This window comes from Phodopus roborovskii, unplaced genomic scaffold, assembly GCF_943737965.1.
Source record: "Phodopus roborovskii unplaced genomic scaffold, PHOROB, whole genome shotgun sequence".
Classification (NCBI taxonomy): domain Eukaryota; kingdom Metazoa; phylum Chordata; class Mammalia; order Rodentia; family Cricetidae; genus Phodopus; species Phodopus roborovskii.
Genome location: NW_026126418.1, coordinates 65,654,440 through 65,674,396, shown reverse-complemented (window position 1 = coordinate 65,674,396; position 19,957 = coordinate 65,654,440). Strand labels below are relative to the sequence as shown.

Below are 19,957 nucleotides of genomic sequence, written 5' to 3'. Positions count from 1 at the left end.
ACTTGTTTTCTTTCCTTTTAAAGATTTATTTATTATGTATCCAGTATTCTGCCTGGATGTATGCCTGCACAACAGAAGAGGGTACAAGATCTCATTATAGATGGTTGTGAACCACCATGTGGTTGCTGGGAGTTGAACTCAGGACCTCTGGAAGAGCAGCCTGTGCTCTTCTGAGTCATCTCTCCAACCACCTTTCCATGATTTCTTAATCTTGTACTTTAAAATCAATCAGAGTATCAGTGGTTATCATAATTAAGTTTGAATGCCCTCCAGGGGACATTGCCACCTAACCTAAATTTATAATGTATTTGTGGCTGTACAAAGGATAGTTACATTAGATATAATTATGACCTGGTTGTTGTTTTCATTTGGAAATTAAGCATGATTCAGTGTTAAGCTGACAGGGGTGGACTTATGATGGCTAATATTGGTTGTCAACTTGGCACTCATGGAATTCACTAAAATCTAAATGACTGAGCACATTGGTGAGGGATTTTCTTCTTAATTAAACCCACATCTAATTTGGATCTTTTGAGGTGGGAGGATCCACCTTTAATCTTGATCAAACCTACTCCTGGCAGTCTGTGTAAAGTACACAGAAGAAGGAAACTTTCTCTCTTGACCTGCTTACTCTTGCTCTCATTGGCAAGTCCATTCCTTCATTGGCAGTGGAACATATTTATTTGGGATTCTGGCATATACTGAATACCACGTAATGCATTCAGTCTTGTGGTCTGAACAGGTACTAGATTCTTGGACCTTTTGTTTGTAGACTGAAATGTTGGACTAGCTGGACCACATCATGTAAGGCATTCTAATAAGTCTCACATATATATTTTCATTCAGTTAAGTTACGTTCCTCTAGAGAACTCTGAGTAATAAACACTAAAAGCACAAGCAACTAAAAAAGGGGGAAACAATTAAAGACAGGTTGAACTTTGATAATTAAGAATTCTGCATGTCAAAAGATAATATGAAAAGAATAAAAGTCTTATCTACCAATAGGGGCGGAATTATTTGGAAACTTTCCTCTTCTGACAAGAGATTGGTGTCCATATTATATGAAGAAGTATTAGAATTAAACAGTAGTGGAACAGACACCTTATCTGCATATATGTCTGCCTCATGTGAATGCAGTGCCCATGAGCTGAGAAAGAACATCTGCTCCTCTGGAACTGGAGTCACAGATGGTCCTGAAACACCATGTGGGCACAGGAATCAAACCTATGCTTTCTGCAAGAACAGCAGATTCTCTTAACTGCTGGGTTAACTCTAGCCCTATGGAAGAACAACCACTGCTCTTAGCCTCTGAGCCATCTCTCCAGCCCCAATGGAATTTTGGGGGGGGGGGAAGATCTATTTTTACGTGTGTGTGTGTGTGTGTGTGATGTCACTGCCATGTGTCAGTGGATGACCACAGAGGCTGGAAGAGGGCCTTGAACTAGAATTACAGGTGGTTGTTGGCTGTAAGATGTGGGTTCTGGGAACTAAACTCATGTCTTCTGGAAAAAGAGTAATTTTTTTAACTGCTAAGCAATCCTTCTGTTCCTGTGAGCCAAGGATTTGAACAAATAATTAGCATGGTTAATACAAATCAACAAGATGAGGATACTGCCTCACACATTAAGATGATTGAGGGAGCAGTGTGTTGGTGACAAGAGGTTTCTGGTATCCTTGTGTATTATCATTAGGATATAAATAATACTTCTGTTGTGGAAAACAGTGTAGTGGCTCCTTTAGAGATTAAATATGTATAGCTTTACTCTTGGTATATACTTAAAACAAGTGAAATTAGAGACATAGATAGTTGCATAGCTATATGCAGAGTTTTGTCATTGTAGTCAAAAGATAGAAACAACTCAGTTACCCAGCGGTGTATGAATGGGTAAACACAATATAGCCCATCTATACAGTGGAATTTCACTCATGTAAAAAGGGAGGAAATTTTTTAGTGAGGTTCAGGATGGCTGAACCTTGAGAATAGTAAGTGAAACAATCTAATTCCATTCACACAGGGTCACTATACTAGTCAAAATCATAAAGAGACAAATAGATGCTGTTAGCTAAGGAATTAGAGATTAGAATTGGTGTTTAATAGGAGCAGAGATGAGTTTTACAAGATGTAAAGAGCTATGGAGATGGATGTGGGGATGGTTCTTCAAAATTTAGAGACATGTTTAATGTCCTCGAACTGTGCAGTTAATTGACTAACATGGTAAGTTTTGTGTTGTTGAATGGGAATAAGAGAGAATTCACACCCTGTAGGCTCATATATTTAAATCTTTGGGCCCTGGTTTGTGGGCTTGTAGGAAGGAATAGGAAATGTGGCCTCCTTGGAGGATGTGTGTCATTGAGGGTGGGCTTTGAGGTTTTAAAAGCTTACACCAGTGTCTGTCTGTCTGTCTGTCTGTCTGTCTGTCTCTCTCTCTCTCTCTCTCTCTCTCTCTCTCTGTCTCTCTCTGTCTCTCTCCCTCCCTCCCTCTCTCTCTCTCTCTCTCTCTCTCTCTCTCTCTCTCTCTCTCTCTCTCTCTCTCTCTCTCTCTCTCTCTCTGTGTGTGTGTGTGTGTGTGTGTCTCTGCCTGTTGACCAGAAGGTAAGCTCTTAGCTCCTTCACCAGCACCATGCCTGCTTGCCACCACACTTCCAGCCATAATGGTCTTGGACTAACCCTCTGAAATTGTTATCAATTCCCCAGCTAAATGCTTTTTATAAGTTGCTTTGGTTGCTTTGGTCATAGCGTATCTTCACAGCAATAGTAACTTCAACTAAAATATCTTTTATGCTATATATTTCTTAAGCCCAATCTCTGAAAATAACTAATTCTGAAGACCAGCTGGAGCCTTTGCCCTTAATTGGACATCATGAATTTTTGCTCTGCTGTAGTGGGACCTTTAGTGAAAAACTCCCTTGAACCATGTGGCTCATCACCTTTGAACTTTCATAGATGGAAAGTGTTGAATTTGCCTGTGTATTTGGGTGTTTGGACTCTGTTGGTTGGTTGGGGCCACAAAGGCCTGGGATATCTGTGGGCTTGTCAGACAAGAAAAAGGTGGAGTTGACCCAGTACTATGTGAGTTTTGCTTTCAGGGATGAAACTGGCCCTGGCATTAATCTGATTTGAGGGAACAATACACTGGAGGGCTATAACAGCAGCTGTGATGGTCTTAGCAAGATGTTTTCCTTTGCATCTGCTTTTCCCTTCCCTCATTTCCCATCTGCCCTGTCTACTTTCTGGAACCTGAAACCAACTTGCCTGCTTGTTATCTGCCTGCACTCTCCTCTTCCTCCTTTTCTTCCTTAACAAGTGGGGTGGTGGTGGTGCTGGAGAGATGGCTCAGTAGTTAGAAGCACTGGCTGCTCTTCCAGAGGTCCAGCAACAGCATGGTAGCTTACAACTATCTCTAGTAGGATCTAATGCCCTCTTCAGCATATGCAGATAGATCACTCAGATACACAAATAAATAAAATCCTTACTATGTGTATGTGATGAGGAGCATTTGTAGCTTGCCACAGTGTGCATATGGAGTCCAAAGGAAAGCTCTGTGGAGTTGGTTTTCACTCCCACCTGAGTATTAAATGCAGGCTATCAGACTCCCAGAGTAAGAACTTGACCTTTGGAGCTGTTTTGCCAGCCCTGTCCTGACTCCATTGTTGCCACTAGGACTCCATCCTAGTACTTTGCTTGTTCTTTCCTTGCTGATATGTGCTGTTGTATCTTAAAATGTCCTGAAGGTGCTGGTTAGTGTCATGAATTCTTCATTGGGTGTCTTAGTTACTTTTCTAGTGCAGTGGCACAATATCATGACCAAGGCAACTTGCAGATTTAGAGTTTGTTTTGGGCTTACAGTTCCTGTCATGGCAGGGAGCATGGCAGCAGGCAGGAATGATGCTGGAGTGGCTGAGAACTCATGTCCTGATCCACAAACAAGCCAAAGGCCTGCACTGGGGGTGGTATACTAGAGATGGCTGGGAGGTTTTGAAACTTACTCCTTTAGCAAGGTCAAATTGCCTCAAACTAGGAACAAGTATTCAAATGCCTGACTCTACACGGGTTATCTCAAACAACCATGCTGGGGGTTCTTGCTTCAGTGTTTTTGTTCTGTGAATCAGACACTATCCCTTGAGTCCTTTCTAATTGCTAGTGTTCATAGCATTTCCCTCTCCTGGCCTAGATGCTCCCTCCACCTGAAGGCTTCTGGAACATGGCAGCAGCTGTCTTCCCCCTTCCTCCCCCCCCACACTGCCTGTTTATAAACAGGTGCTTAACAGATTGAATATATCTATGAACAGGTGCAGTACCCCGATCTATTATATTAACTATCATGGTTTACTGTGATGAGTTAAGAAAAAAACTAATGAAAAGAAACTACTGAGAATGTGCTTATTTGGCTCCCTATAGCCCTTTATTGATAAGGAGTTGTTGGTTATGGAGATGGTGCTGCAAGCATTGTTATTACAGGGTCTTAGCCCTGCTATGGAAGGTTGAGTTGGGTCTGAGGAAGGGTAAGTGAGCCATTTGCCTGCCTGTTCCCCTGATTCCCAGGATCCTGGAGACAATCAGACAGTGAGGAGTCTAGTCAAGCCCCATAGCAAGCATCTTTTAGCATAAAACGTGGTGGTGGTGGTGGTGGTGGTGGTGGTGGTGGTGGTGGTGGAGGAGGACAGCCAGCCAGTGGTTTTAAAGCTGTTCATGCAGTGACCTCATCTTGTTTGATCTTGACAATCAATCACCCTATTTTGTAAACTTCTCAGGTCTTGCCCTCGTGACTTCCCCTCAGCACCATCTTTGACTGGCTCATGTGCTCTTCTGTTAACATACTCACCTACTTTAGAAGTTTCATGCTTCTGCATGTCCTTCATTCTTATTCTTTCATTTTCTTTGTTGTGGTATTTAAAACATGATATATTTTTACCCAGGCCTCCAGTAGTTTAACACTATGCTACAGTGGTGATCTTTGACTTTGGAATTAAAAAGTTAAAGAAATTTTCTTTCTTTTTTCTTTCTCCTTTTCTTTTCTTTTCTTTTTTTCCTCAAAAGGGTCTGGAGAACCACTCTCAATTTTCTTGTTGCCATCTCTTGTTTAAAAGACATTACTCCAACCCCCAGAACTGACTTTTAAAGCCAGCTAGAAAGTATTTCAGAGATCTTCCTTCTGTTTAATGCTTGAGTGGTTGGGGAAAAGTCTCAGAAAATGGATAGACATAGAGACCACCTGTAAGTGAGATTTCCTTTTCCTGGGAAAACTAATTGGGACCATTCCATGGTTGTGGTCATTCCTGGTGCACACATGCTCCTTTCAGACATATGATGAAAGGAGAGGACTTTTCAGTACAGAGCTTCCTATTTTCAAGGCTATGGAGACTATTAGTAAGTAGTCTTAAGGCCTTGTTTCTAATGGTTTTCCTACCTGGATGTTTGCTTGGTCTGTTTTCAATGAAGCATGGTCTTCTTGGAAGTGTTTTCAGCTTTCTCAGTTTGTCCCAAGTAAGCAATTCCTGTTATATTCTTGTGTTGATGCTTATAGAATGGTGTCTAAATTAATAGGGTTTGCTGATATTTTGGTGATAAATTTAATAGCCTGTCTTCTACTTCTAAAAACATTTGAATGTTATTTCTTTTCCTTTCTTGTCCCCTTTTGACTTTTTTTTTTTTTTTAGCTTGCTTGCCTTTTGTTTTAGCAGCTGCAGTATCTCGGAAGAAAAAACGAAGAATGGGAACCTATAGCTTAGTTCCCAAGAAAAAGACCAAAGTATTAAAGCAGAGGACGGTGATTGAGATGTTTAAGAGTATAACTCATTCCACTGTGGGCGCTAAGGTAAGAGCGGCATGGGAATTGTTTGCCACACATCTTCTTGGAAATGCCTTCCTGGTTCCAAAGTCTCTTTGTCCAGAAGAACATTTTGTTGAGGTTATTAGTGATCTAATGACCTTAATCGTAATCGCCATGGAAGGACTAGAGCTCTTCTGCTATTGCATAGTCTTATGTAGGTGGCTTCATGAAGATCCCCAACACACACTCCAGGAATCCTTGCTGGGTTATTCTCTAGGTGGTAGGTTCATTGTGTCCCTAGTACTGTCAGACCTTGGCATCTCCTATGACATGACTTCATAGTGAGTCAGTTAAGTTTGTATGTGCTGGGCAGCAGTGCATTACTATGTTCCAGGGCGAGAAAGCCTTGGGTGACAGTGCCCTACATGTAAATGGGGAAAGCTTGGAAATGGACTCAGAAGATGAAGACTCAGATGAGCTGGAAGATGATGAGGACCATGGAGCTGAGCAGGCTGCTGCATTTCCCACTGAGGACAGTAGGACTTCTAAAGAGAGCATGTCTGAGACCGACCGTGCTACAAAGGTAGGATTCTACTTCCCCAGCTGGTGGTACTAGTGAATGAAATCATGAAGTTGGCTTTAGATTCTAAGAAGTAGCATTTTGGGCATTGTTACACACTAGTCATTTTTTTTCTTGCTTTGCATATAACCTTTATAAAACATTAACTGTGCATGGTGGCACATGCTTTTAATCCCAGCACTCAGGAGGCAGAGACAGGAAGATCTCTGAGTGTGATGCAGAATGATTTATATAGTGAGTTCCAGACATGCCAGAACTACATAGAACAAAAAGGCGGGGAGTGGGGGGGAGGAGAGAATCAAATGACTGTCAGCTAGCAAAAGAACCAAGAAATAAAAGACAAACCTAAAAGAAAATGTGATCAGTGGAGAACAGAATTAGATGACTAGAATAAATCTCATCGAATCAGCAATACTTTTATTTTGTAAACTATTTTGAAGTGTAAATATAGAAAAAGCACTGTGGCTCATTCTTTGGCAACATTCCCATAAAATCCCTAATAGTAATTAAATAAAGCTGTGTGCTAAAATAGTAATGGTCAGAAAAGATTGATTCATTCATTCTTAGGAGTCTCTTAACTGGGTTTATACTAAATTAACAAAGTAAAACCAGAGTGTACATACTAAATGACTTTTTGTTTTGTTTTTTGAGATAGGGTTTCTCTGTGTAGCCCAGGCTCTCTTGGAACTTACTCTGTGGACCTGGCTGGCTTCAAACTCAGAGGTCTGCCCACCTCTGCCTCCTAAATGCTGGTATTAAAGGCATGAACCACCACAGTCTGGCCCCAGCTGGTGTTTTTCAATAATAAGTCAGGAATGATGACATGTACCAATAGTCCCAAATACTTGGGGAACTGAGGCAGTGGGATTTATTTAGCTGAAAAGTTTATGACTAACCAGTATTGCATTCCAAGATCTCATAATATAAATATAGGTAAGAATGCCTCTTGCTTGAGTGTCAGCACTAAAGTTATTGTGCTTAGTTCTTATAAGCAGAACCTCACAGTGTGTGTCTTTTCTGTTTATTTGTTTCATTTTCTTATTGTCTTACAACTTATTTCATCCACTATGTTTGGAGCTTTGTTAATTTTCATTCTTGTAGAATCCAGGTGTTCTGCCTTGCCAGTCTTGCCACTGCCTATTTTGTGAGTATATAGTACTAGTACATTATAATCTTAATTTATTTTTCTGATGTTTAGAAGTTTGAATATTGTTTTCATTTGGATAAAAATAGTGAACATTTTCTATTTTTGTGAAGAGACACCATGGCTATAGCAACTCCTATAAAAGCAAACATTAAATTTGGGCTCGCTTACAGTTTCAGGTTAGTCCATTATCATAGTGTAGAACATGAAAGCATGTAAGTAGACATGGTACTAGAGAAGTACCTGAGAGTTCTACATCTGTATCCACAGGAGGAAGAGAGTTTGGGCCTACCTATTGTGGCTTTTTGAAACATCAAATCCCATTCCCAGTGACACACTTCCTTCAACAAGGCCGTACCTCCTAATCCTTATCATCCTTTCAAATAGTGCCATTCTCTGATGACTAAGCATTCAGATATATAGCTTATGAGGGCCATTCTTATTCAAACCAACACAGATGCTTTCTTTTTGTGAAGAACTGATCAAATATCAACCATTTGTCTATTAGATATTAGGTTGCCTACCTTTTTAGAAAATCATTTTGTAGAAGTTCTTTGATCCAGAAATAATCCGTTTGTCTAGTCAGCACAATATCATGTTCTATTGTGGGCTTTCTGAGTCATGTAAAGATTGGTATTCTCATCTAGCTGTGTGGATGAGACTAATTGAGATAGTGGTGGTTGTTTTGACTGTTTTACCTCTTAGCCTGAAAGCTGGACCAGTTGACCAGAGTTGTTTCTTGAAGTTCTTATAGTAAGGGCAGCTTCCTCTGTTTACTGACCACGGGTTTAATTGCATCACATTCTGATTCCTTACTTCTGATTTACTCTTTGCCAACTAGTACTCTTTATTGTTCCCTTTCCTTGGGATTTCATCTTTTGCTTTCTTCCTTACACATGCCATACATGTAGTCAAGCAGCACTTTAAAAATGATCTTATTCCTTTCTGTGTAAGCTCTTTTCTAATTGGTAGTTGCATTGTTCAGTTTTGTTTAAAATTAAACAAACAAAACAACTGCCCAGTGAATTTAAAGAAAACTTAAATAAAACCAACAAAGTACCAGAGCTACAATGAAGGTTACATTTAATGGTGAAATTAAAAGCATTTCTGTTACAGTCATAAAATGAGGGTGAGATTGCTGCTTTTATCATTAATGTAAGGGGGAAAAGCATTGACTTTTTGATTGATGCTGTAAGAGAAAAGCCAGAAAGAAACATTAGTATCTTAAAAGGACATGGGAGAAGAGTTTGCTGAGAATCTGAACATCCACCTTAAAATTTTGGAAAAACCCCAGAAAAACTATTACAGCCATTGAACTAAACTTTATGTGATAACACATAGATGTCTTTTGTTTTTGTGTAATGTTGCAATAAACATCAGCAAATCCATAAATGCATAGTCATGTTTTTTAAACATCAGGTAGAAAATTAGCTGGGTAACTCCACATACACCTTTAATCTCAGCACTGGAAGACAGGCAGGTGGATTTCTGGGATTGAGGCTAGCTACAGAAAGAATCCTAGGATAGTCAGGACTACATGGAGAGACCCTGTCTTGAAAAGCTGAAAAAAATTTAGCAGTCCAAACACCGGTATCCATTTCTGTATGTCTATATTTGGGTTTCTTAAGGATGATGTCTGTGAATCTTTCAAAGATCAGTAATCTGAAAAACAAACCACAAAACATCTAGAAGCTTAGCTGTAATTCTTGGCATCTCCAGAGTACCTGGGGTAACACATTCAATAGTAACATGGTTTAAGAGAACAGCAGAAATTTGCTAAGATTTGTGCAATGAAAAAAATGCATTTTCTCCAGGCTTTTCTCTAAGCTTAGAATAGTCCTGTCAAAATCTAGTCAAAACTTCCTGTAGAGCTGCAAATTATGAAGGGCTGTGGAGATTGAGATCAGTTCTGGGAATTGTGAGACTGTAGGGAACATCTGCAGTATTGAGAATGGGCAAACGAGAGACATCTATAGGGTGTTATTGAGAGTCACAATGCAGAGGGGTACCATTTTACTCAGGAGCTCCATATCTGTTCTTGTCTGACCTTTTGTTGAAGGGCCTAGGCTTATTTGGAGTGAAGCTCAATTGTGAATCCTATAGGTTCTTGTAAAGGAGTAGAGTTTTTCCGCCTGCCACCTGGCCTTGTCCCGCTGCTGCGCCAGCCCCAATTAACACACAGAGACTCTGTATTTGATATAATTCTGTTGGCCAATTACTTGTTTCTTATCGGCTAGCTCTGTCTTTAGTATTAACCCATTTCTATGTATTTCCACGTGGTCTTACCAGCGAGAGGCGGCTGGCGGTTCTGCCTTCTCCAGACTCTCCATCTTGACCCTCCTTACTCCTTCCTCCTTGTCTCCTAGTCCCTCCTGTCTTCCTTTCCTATTGGCCAACAGTGCTTTATTCATTAACCAGTATGAGAAACATATACAGAATGACATCTTCCATCATCCTGATTCTTATTTAACTGCAATAAGTTCTGTTGAGCTGGAAACATCAGAAAGTAGTAGGTTCCCCATGAGTGCATAGTGCAAAAAGCCTACAGCATACCAGAGATCACAACCCTGCCTTGTAGTGAGGGGATCTGGATGGAACAAGTGGACATATAATCATGTATTAACAGTATAGAAAAGATGAATACAGTATGAAAAATAAGTTGTCTTTGGTATTCTGATACAGAAAGGATTCCAAAATTTGTTTGTAATTAGAAAAGAGTAAATTCACTGAAGTCTGTCTAGCAGGGAAAGAGGTTCAAGCTTAGACCCAGTGAGGCTATAATTGGTCAGGTACTGATATCTTTAGGGGCTTGACTACTCTTATGTGAGTAGAGAAAGGTTTGAATGTGTATCATTTTATAAGCCCTTTAGATTATATTTGCCCTCACTCTGTGTCTCTTTCTCTATTGGTTTGTGCATGTGTGTATTTTATAACTTTTTACAGATATCTGGCATACTTTGCACGCACAGTAATCTCGAAGTTGCAGTTAATGAATTTGAGTTACCAGAGTGGGTCCATTTGCAATGGAGTTTCTTAGCACGGAGTGGATGCAGAAACTCATGGTATCTTGTTCTCTAGAAACTCCCTGGCCAGAGCCAGCCAGGACACTTGTCTCTACAATAGAGCTGACAATGAGGACTCCCCTTCCCCCCTTTTAAAAAACATTGTTTTCTACTAAAAGATCTAATTAGTTTTTGTATTTTATTTGATTTTCTCTGTGTCCTGTGCCATGATCAGATGGATGGAGATTCTGAGGAGGATCAGGAGTCACCTGACACAGGGGAGGATGAAGATGGCGGCGATGAATCTGACCTGGTAATCTGACATTTAAATTCATATAATTCAGATCTGTAGGTGAGGTCACTGTTAACACCTCCTGTATATGCTGAGAGTCACAGGGAGGCCAGGGTTCTTGCCTGAAGGGATAATGGTGAAGAAGTCACTTAGTGTTGTAGCTCAGGGACAGGTAGAGTGAGTGTGATGATCTATCTGGTTGTTGGGATCCAACAGCAGTCCAGGCATGCCTGGGGCTCTTTGGATCTGAGAGAAAGGTGTGGTTTCCTTTTTTGGCTTTTCATACCAGTGATGAGTTGGGCTGTGTTGACTGCTGAGAGAGAAGGAGCTGTTGCACTTGAGCTGCATTGAGGTGGAGTCTCTTTTCCTTGGCAGATAGAATCTTGGGATTTGTAGGAGCTGGGTAGGTTCGAAATAGGTGAACCCCTGGAGTGGAGTGTCAGGAGCATCCCATGAGTGGAGGAGATAAGAAGCTTATGAGCTTGAGGAAGAAGTTCTATGTGTAAGATAATGTATTGGACCAAGAATTGAAGAGGAAGAAAGTCCCCTGGTGTCAGGCTGCTGTGGTGAAGAAGAGGAAGACACAGGATCCTTGGATTTGTTGACTAAACATTATAATCAGACAGTAGGAAACTTGTTTTTGCAGTGCTTGTTGAAGTTTTTCCAGAAGTTTTTCTTTGTGGAAACATAGGGTGGAAAGAGGGGTTGTTTGTAGGGAGGATCCAGCATGTGTGCTGGATATGTTCTTCAACATTTTGCTTGGATAACTGACATAGACCCACACATCCAACCCATGCCTTGGGCAAGTGGACATACTTCCATATAGTTGGGATGGCTTGGCATGCTGTGTCATGTGACTCTTCAGATTAAAGTCTCTAGTGTCTGTATATGTCCTTGGGAAGTAGGTTTGAGAAAACTGTGCTTTCTTCATGTGATTCTTTCCAGCATCTCCTGGCACTAGAATTGGTGTTGTAGGTCACTGTGATTTGTGGTTGTTGGGTGTCCTTTCCACACTTGCAACATGGGAACAGATATTCAACCTCTTGCATTATTATACATTGATTATGCTTCTTTCTTGTTGTCCATTGTAGTGTGTGCCTGTGTGGATTCTAGGGCACATTGAACATTGTTTGAACAAGACGAGAGAGAGAGAGAGAGAGAGAGAGAGAGAGAGAGAGAGAGAGAGAGAGAGAGAGAGAGAGAGAGAGAGAGAGAGAGAGAGAATGTATTACTTGTTAAACCTATTTACTTAGTCTGGAGTGGAAATTTCTGATTTATTCTTTTCCATTGTGCCAAACTCAAGTGAAACTTATACATTCTATTTTAGTTTTCTTATCTTGTTGCCTCTAAAAGGACTGGGCTTAATGAGAAGACTAAGAACAGCATGGGCATCTTTAGAATGTAACCCGGAAACATGTCCAAAAGTGAAGTGAGTCTTTTAGAAGAAAAATGAAGATATAGCAACTATTTGATTTTTGGGGCAAACAACTCACAGACCTTTTTGCTCTCAGGAGCTCCCCCTGCTTTGCCTTTGATATACATGCCCTTTGGTCCTCCAGAGTTCTGAATCCAGTATCAAGAAGAAATTTCTCAAGAGGAGAGGGAAGACTGACAGCCCCTGGATCAAGCCTGCTCGGAAAAGGAGGCGGAGAAGTAGAAAGAAGCCGAGCAGCATGCTTGGTGAGCACAGTGGAGCTGGGACCTCTGCAAGCTGTGTGGGGTGATCAGGAGCTGGCCTGGGGCTGGTCTGTGTGAAGGATTTCACTTGAAAAGAGAATCTCCTGTAAAAAAATGTTTGCAATGACTTCTTTAGAGAAACTTAAGTGATCCACAGGTAGTGTCTTTCTAGTTAACCTAGTTATCCTGGCTTCATTACCAAGCACAAAGCCAACATGAGTAGTTTGTCACATGCACAGGTTTGGTCACTCTTTCGTGCATGGACATTTCCCCTGCCATGCGGGGAAGGAAGTCTGTGATCCCTGGCTGCCTCTATGGCCTGGGTAGTAATGTAAGGTGAAATCAGGAGCCTGTCCTTGAGATCAGAGGGACAAAGGGTCATGTGCTAAGTTCATTGTATAGCTTCCTTGAATTGTGCCTGGCATACAGTGGAATTTATACAAATTACAGTATAGAACTCTCACCAGGATCAGGTCAGCATTGTTTTCACCTTCTAGACTTTTGATGGGAGATGTCATTCTGTAAATATGTTTCTCTTATTGGTTAATGAATAAAGCACTGTTGGCCAATAGGAAAGCAAGATAGGCGGGACTAGGAGACAAGGAGGTTTTGGGGAGAGTTAGGAGATTCAACATGTAGGAACAAGAGAACATAACTCTGGCCCCTCTCTCTGGTAAGATAAGACCACGTGGAAACAGATAAATAGAAATGGGTTAATATTTAAGACAGAGCTATCCGATAAAAAACACTAATAACAGGCCAACAGCTTTATATCTAATATAGCGTCTCGTCTCTGTGTGTTATTTGGGGTTGGCGTCGCAGGTGGAAAACTTGCTTGTAACAGACCTTTCTACCCCTGGTTCGAGAGAACATTCTCTTACCCTGTAGCCACCTCCTCATTCCCAGGAACTCCTTGATTTTGTGTTTTCTGATAGTCGTGTAGAGTCTTTTTTTGCCCCCCTTCCCTGGCTCCTTTGAGATAATTATTTTGGACACCCTCCTGTTGTATATGTCCACAGCAATTTGTTTTGTTGCTTTCTGAGAAGTGTACCCTAGTCTCTGCTGCATTAGTCTTTTGAAAGGAAGTTGATAAGGATGTTTGAATGCAGCACAGGTGTTTCACATCTTTCTGGCTGGCCCATCTCAGTCGAGTACAGTGTACTCAAGTCTTTGGGAAATACCAAACTGTTCTGAAGCATGGGTCCTGTTATACACCACCCTCACCACTGTCACTACCACCACTGTCACTACCACCACTGTCACCACCACCACTACCACCGTACTTGGGACTTTGATCCCTTCTGTCCTTACCATGGCTTGTTGGGGTCTATAACTTCTGTGGTTCCAGAGGATTTGCAGTGGTGTCCTTAGTAGCCTTAGTTTGTTTTTTACCAGATCAATAATGAGATGGAGCTTTCTTAGCTCATGTGTATTTCCTTTTGTGACCTATGTGTGTCTTTCATTCACTTCTAAATTTAGGCCTTTTATCTTCTCACTGAGTTGTAAGAGCTCTTTAAATGTTTCAGATAGATAGAATTTTAATCAAATGAATATTTTACATTTTTTTGTGCCTAATCTGTGACTTGCTTTTCCATTTTCCTAACAGTGTATTTAGGTAAGAAGAGCTAGAGAAAATTTTCATTGAAGTAAAATTTATGATGAATTCTTTTTTTTTTTTTTTTTTTTATGGTTTTTACTTTTTTGTTCTAAGAAATATGTGAGTAACCTGGTACATGCCTTTAATTCCAGCATTTGGGAGGCAAGACAGGTGGATCTCTATGAGTTTGAGGCCAGCATTATCTACAGAGAATTCTAGGACAGCCAGGGCTACAAAGAGAAACCCTGTCTCAAAAAACAAAACAAAAACTAATTAGCAAAGAAATCTTTGAAAAAACCAGGCTTCCAGGGTTATTGTGGGAATAAAACTCAGGTCTTCAAAGGCAGCAAGCATTCTTAACTACTGAGCCGTCTCTTCAGTCCCCATATCAAATCCTCATTTATTTATTGCCTTGGGATCTTCTGAGTTTTCTAATCTGATTCATTTATTCATTTACTCATTTGCTTTTTATCTTCATGGCACGCAGACAGCTTTGTTTAATTGTTGGTCTGGCTTTTCCTGACAGAAAAGGAGGTTTGTGTGCTAGTGCCTGTGAGACAGCTACACTACAGGGGAAGGAGTACAGAGACTTCTGGGCTTTGTTGACGGGGGCTTGTATGCCTTCCTGAGCATCTCCTCTCCTTGTTCATTTATATTGCTATTTGTTTCACCTTGGGTGTCCTTTGAGATCAGGAAATCCATGTGATTTTCACTGTTAGCTTTCATAAATGTTTGTGGATCCAAGACTAAATGATACTTTGAGGGCAGAGACTCTGTCTTTGTCTTTTTGGCTTCAAAGTGTAGAATGCATACTTAAATTTTTACTGAATAATATGAATTTTATTGTTTTATGTAACACTTAAAATTTTACAAAGGCTGTTGAAGTTCTTGAGATTTCTTGTCTAAGATCTAGGCACAGCATACAGTTTGAATTAAAATATGTTTGTACCATACCTCTATTAATGATTCACTTATTTCTAGTCAGTTACATAATATTGCATACTAATATTTAGAAGATTCATTGTGAAACATAGTTATAAGCCCTTTGTCAATGTTAAGTGTATGTAACATAAACAGACTTTTTAGAAGTCCTCAGGAATTGTATTTATTGTTGGAAATACTCAATTTTGTGCAGGTCTCTCAGGCTATCTTGGGAAGTATGGACAGGCACCTATTGCTTTTCCCCCTCCCTTCTCCACAAAGATGAGGGTCTACATAAGTGTTTGTACCTACTATATGATCTGCAGAACTAGTATTGGAATTATCCCTCTTTGGGTCTGTCTATCTTGACATGTTTAGATTTTCTTGCCCTTTAGTGAGTGGTGTACTTCATAGACTACCATGTCTGATGGCTTGGATATTGGCTGTATCCTCAGGGATCTTCAGGTATGGGCTAAAGCAGCAAGAAGGCTGGCATCATCACAGGCACAGCTTTCTACATGGTTAAGTTGTTTCATCATGTTAGTGGGTCTTTTAAACTCAGAAACCAAATTTTTTTTCATCTTATTTCAAATGTTAAAACAATTTACAGAAATTTCTTGCCTTTTTTTTTTTTTTCTTTCTTTTGAGATAGGGTTTCGGAATGATGTATCCCTTAGAGATCCGACTGCTGCTGTTTCTCAAGTGCTGGGATTAAAAACATATTCTGCTGCGTCTACTTCATTTATCACAATTTTTATTCAGTTTCTTGATTATTTTACTAGTTTTTATTTAGTTATAAAATTGCATTAATTGGGAGCTGAAGAGATGGCTAGGCTTTTCGAGAGGACCAGGGTTTAATTCCCAGTACCCACAGATGGGCTCATAACTGTCTGTAACTTCAGTTCCAGGGGACCCGCCACTCTCTTTTTACCTCAGAGGGTACCAGATTTTCATGTGGAGCACATACATACATGAAAGCAAAATACTGGTATAGATAAAATCATTAAATACATCAAAAATTTTTAACTTAAAAAATGAATGTAGTAATATAGTATGTTCATGGTTATTTTTTTTTGTTTTGTGTTTTGTTTTTGGTTGGTTGGGTGGGAATCTCTTTCTGTAGTCCAGGATAGCCTTGCATTTATTGTGTACCCCACACTGGCCTTGTTCTCCCAAGGGCTAGGATTAGAAATGTGCCACAATACCTAGTTTTGTTGTTTTTTCTTGATCAGCCCCTTGGTGAAATTGGGTATACATGGGAATTAACAAACTAATGTACAGGAAATAAAATGCTAGTAGAAACTGATGTGGTCCAGGTAGTGTTTTAAATGAGTTTATTAGAATTAGTTCTTTTCCTGGGAACTGGCCTCTTAATTAGAATGTTTGTTGTTGTGTTTTAGTTTTGGGTTTTTAAAACAGAAGTATTTTTATTGTATAGGTGTTTGTGTGTGCATGTCATGGAGGTCAGAGGACAGCTTATAGGAGTTGGTTCTCTTTACCATGTGGATTCTATGGATTGAATTCAGACTGTTGGACATGCTACTGGCACTGTTACCTATGGAGCCATCTTTTCAGTCTTCCTGAAATGTTCTGGATATATATGGCTATTGGACAGTTTTCATGATGTATGCATTCTGTGTATAGGTTCCGAGGCTTGTAAGTCATCTCCAGGAAGCACGGAGCAGACAGCTCTGGGAGACAGCGCTGGGTATATGGAAGTTTCTCTGGATTCCCTGGATCTCCGTGTCAGAGGAATTCTGTCTTCCCAGACAGAAAATGAAGGTTGGTGTTAGAGTGTGACTACACCATCTTGCTTGCTTACTGGTCTGGTTCTGTGTTTGCCTGATGCCCCCTGGTGGATAATAATGGACAGTTTGATAAAGTGCATTAATTAAAGGTGACTGAAAAGATGATGGAAATCATTTGCCAGATCACTAACTGCTTGGGTGAGATACAGAAAGTGTGAGTGAGAGTCCTCTAAGAGCAAAGTAGCAGATGCCTTATGTCAAATTTATGGTGCTAGTAATTATGCTTCACAATATTTTCCCAATTGTGGACAAGATGTATGTGGAATCCTTAGGATACATAGTTTCTGCAGTGTGCCTTTGAGTGATCTCTGATTTTAGCTCTGGTTAGTTGCAGCCTGCCTTCTGGTCTCTTTCTCAGGTGTGTTTGCAGTGGAGTATAGCCTCCAGTCACAGGTGCAGTATGTCTGCCATTGTGCCTGAATTACTGTGGCTTGCTTTCACTTTCTGCTCCCCTTTCTTTAAATCACATAAAAACCTTCTAGCAATGAAAACTAATTAATGATATACCTAGCTTTTTAAGATTTTGAATGCTTAGGAAGCTGTGATTTACTTTTATAATTTGGTAAAGCACATCTTTTGCCTCTCACATGGATCTTGGGTTTGTCCAAAGAAGCAGCTCCATTGTAGGTAACCATGCCTCCCTTCTAAATAAAATAGAACCATGTTTTAAGTATTCTAAACTTTTAGATTTGGAAGGTTAGAAATTGTAATCAGGAAATAGTACTTTATCCAACCAACTCCAGTATTGTATAGCAGAACCCTGCTATGAACAGGATATTGTAATGGCATTTAGAGGGTCCTTCTTTGTAAAAATTTTCTGATCCATCTCTCATACACGTAAAGGTCAAAAGTAGTAAATGCAACTATAAAGTCTTAAAATGGAAATACATCTAGAATGGTAGTATTCAGGTTACAAGGGAGTGGGGAGCTAGTTTGTAGTGCTGTTCCCTTGGGTTCTGTGCCCTTTTATAGATTGGCCTACCTGTGATTAACCAGAACTAATTCATTAATCAGTGATTTGTTTGTATATAATAAACATGCTTTTGACTTAGAGAATCAGTTCCTTGAAGAAAAGTAGCATTACCTATTTGTCTTCATTTTTATAGTATGGAATTGAGATACCTGAAGTTAGGTAATAGGAGAACTGGTGCTCAGACAATTATGAAGATCTGAGAAAGTTGCTGAGGCTTGCTCAGTGGGTTCAGATGTCCAGTCTTAGTTCAAGAGGGTCTAGGCTTGAGCTGAGGGCCTAAGTAAATTGTTTGTGCTTGCATTGTCTTTTTCCACTGCTTGCAGGCATGTGAAGGTAAGAGACTAAGGATTTGAGCTTTGGTGAAGACAGAAGCTAGCTGAGGATACTGTCATATGTATGATCAGAAAAGCCCAAGCTCAGAAGAGAGGCTGTGTATGTTTATTACTTTAGAGGTGGTGGGATTGTGAGAAAATAGAGCTGATATATGAGGTGGACTGAGGTCTCATGCAATAGCCAACTTTATTCAAAGCAGCAGTTTATACTCTGAGGGTTAAGGGGAGTCAAACAAGTAAAATGTACAATCACAAGGACAAGCCACTTGTAACAAGCAAGCTGCATGCTCTATAGAGGCATATAAACAAATAAAAATAGCCAGTTTTAATGGATAATCTGAAGTAAACTCACTGCTATCTGGGAGGGGCCATGAAAGCACATACCAAAAACAATTCTGTGTTTTTGAAGAACTGGGATCACAAGAGTCTTGTTAGTTTCTTGGGGAGTTTCCTCATAAGGACTTACAGATCATTTATCTATCTATCTATCTATCTATCTATCTATCTATCTATCTATCTATCTATCATCTATCTATCATCTATCTATCTATCTATCTATCTATCTATCTATCTATCTGGTAGAGGGTTGGTTTTTTTCAAGATAGGACTTCACTCAGTATCCCTGGCTATCCTAGAACTTATTCTGTAGACGAGGCTGGCCTCACACTCACGTCTGCCTGCTTCTGACTTTAGAGTGCTGGGATTAAAGGCCTTCACCACCACTGCCTGGCACAACTCCATTCTTTTGAACCATGTGCATACATGACAGTTGTGTCAGCTATTTCTTTTGATGTCTCAGTAGTTCTTCACTTTTGGAGATTGAAGCACACTCATATAGACATAATGTGTTCTGACAGTGCTGCCCAGGAGTGTTCACTCTTCTATCTCACCTCAGCTACAAGTCTTTGGTGTGGCAGGAGCACAGTTGCCTGGCTCCTTCCTTCTGTTTGTATTTGTGTCTTGTTTCCCTATTTATAAACCATGGTGCTGAACCGGAACTCCTCGTTTTATACTCCAGTGATTCTGCTTTGAGTTGTCTTAGCTTTCTGATCTTCTGGGGTATAATTACTATAGGGAAGTCTGGCATCGAGATTTATATGTCACAGAAGTTTGTGGCTCAAATTATCCTTGTTTATTTTGTCTTAATGTCACCAGGTTGTCAGGTTGGCTTTGAACTTTTGATCTTTCTGCCTCTATCTCCTGAGTGATATGATTAGAGATATATGTCATTCACACCTAGTATATTTAGTGTCGAGCATCCACCCAGAACTTGGTGTATGCTAAGTAAACACTCTGTGAACTGAGGTACATTTCTATCATTTATTAGTTCCTATGGGGGCTAGATTAGGTAGGGCCCATATCAGATTTTCAAGAGGCCAGAGGTGAACAATGAAGGTCTTCTTGGGGTGAAGGTAGACTCCTGGGTTCAGCATATAGTATTGCTAGAGATCAAGTGAAGCACTGTGTGTATACAGAAAGTTTGAGGGATTTGTAGACCAGACAGCTTCAAACCAGAAGCAGTTCAGGGCTCTTTGAAGGATACCAGAGAAGGCTTATGTTGAGCAAATTGGAAGTCAGCCAGGATAATAATTACATGGTTTTAGTTATTTGTTCTTTTCTGTTGATAAGTCCCTCAATAAATCACTTGGCTGGTTCTGAGTAGACGAACTTAACAGTTTCTTTCTTTCTTTTCTTTTCTTTCTTTCTTTTTTTTTTTTTTTTTTTTTTTTTTTTTTTTTTTTTTGTAATCCAGACATTCAGAAGAAATATTTGAAGATTAATTTTCATGAAATGAGCAAGGTCTCTAATGGCTTTTGGTGCTCAGTGTTCTTTGGGTTTGGTCTTAATGAGAGTTGCTTT

At 40.0% G+C, this 19,957-nt stretch overlaps 1 protein-coding gene across 8 annotated transcripts in view; it reads left to right on the top strand.

Annotated features, from left to right (window-relative positions):
* Ehmt1 (euchromatic histone lysine methyltransferase 1) overlaps nucleotides 1–19,957 on the top strand; it is a 151,161-nt gene that overhangs the window by 75,424 nt on the left and 55,780 nt on the right. For 3 of the 8 annotated variants that reach the window (XM_051184755.1, XM_051184756.1, XM_051184761.1), the window contains exons 5-9: nucleotides 5,659–5,816; nucleotides 6,166–6,354; nucleotides 10,733–10,810; nucleotides 12,349–12,469; nucleotides 16,629–16,766. In XM_051184755.1, coding sequence (XP_051040712.1) covers nucleotides 5,659–5,816; nucleotides 6,166–6,354; nucleotides 10,733–10,810; nucleotides 12,349–12,469; nucleotides 16,629–16,766 — 684 coding nt within the window. The remainder of the gene's footprint in view (nucleotides 1–5,658; nucleotides 5,817–6,165; nucleotides 6,355–10,732; nucleotides 10,811–12,348; nucleotides 12,470–16,628; nucleotides 16,767–19,957) is intronic. The other 5 variants (XM_051184763.1, XM_051184757.1, XM_051184758.1 and 2 more) reach the window with 4 other exon arrangements.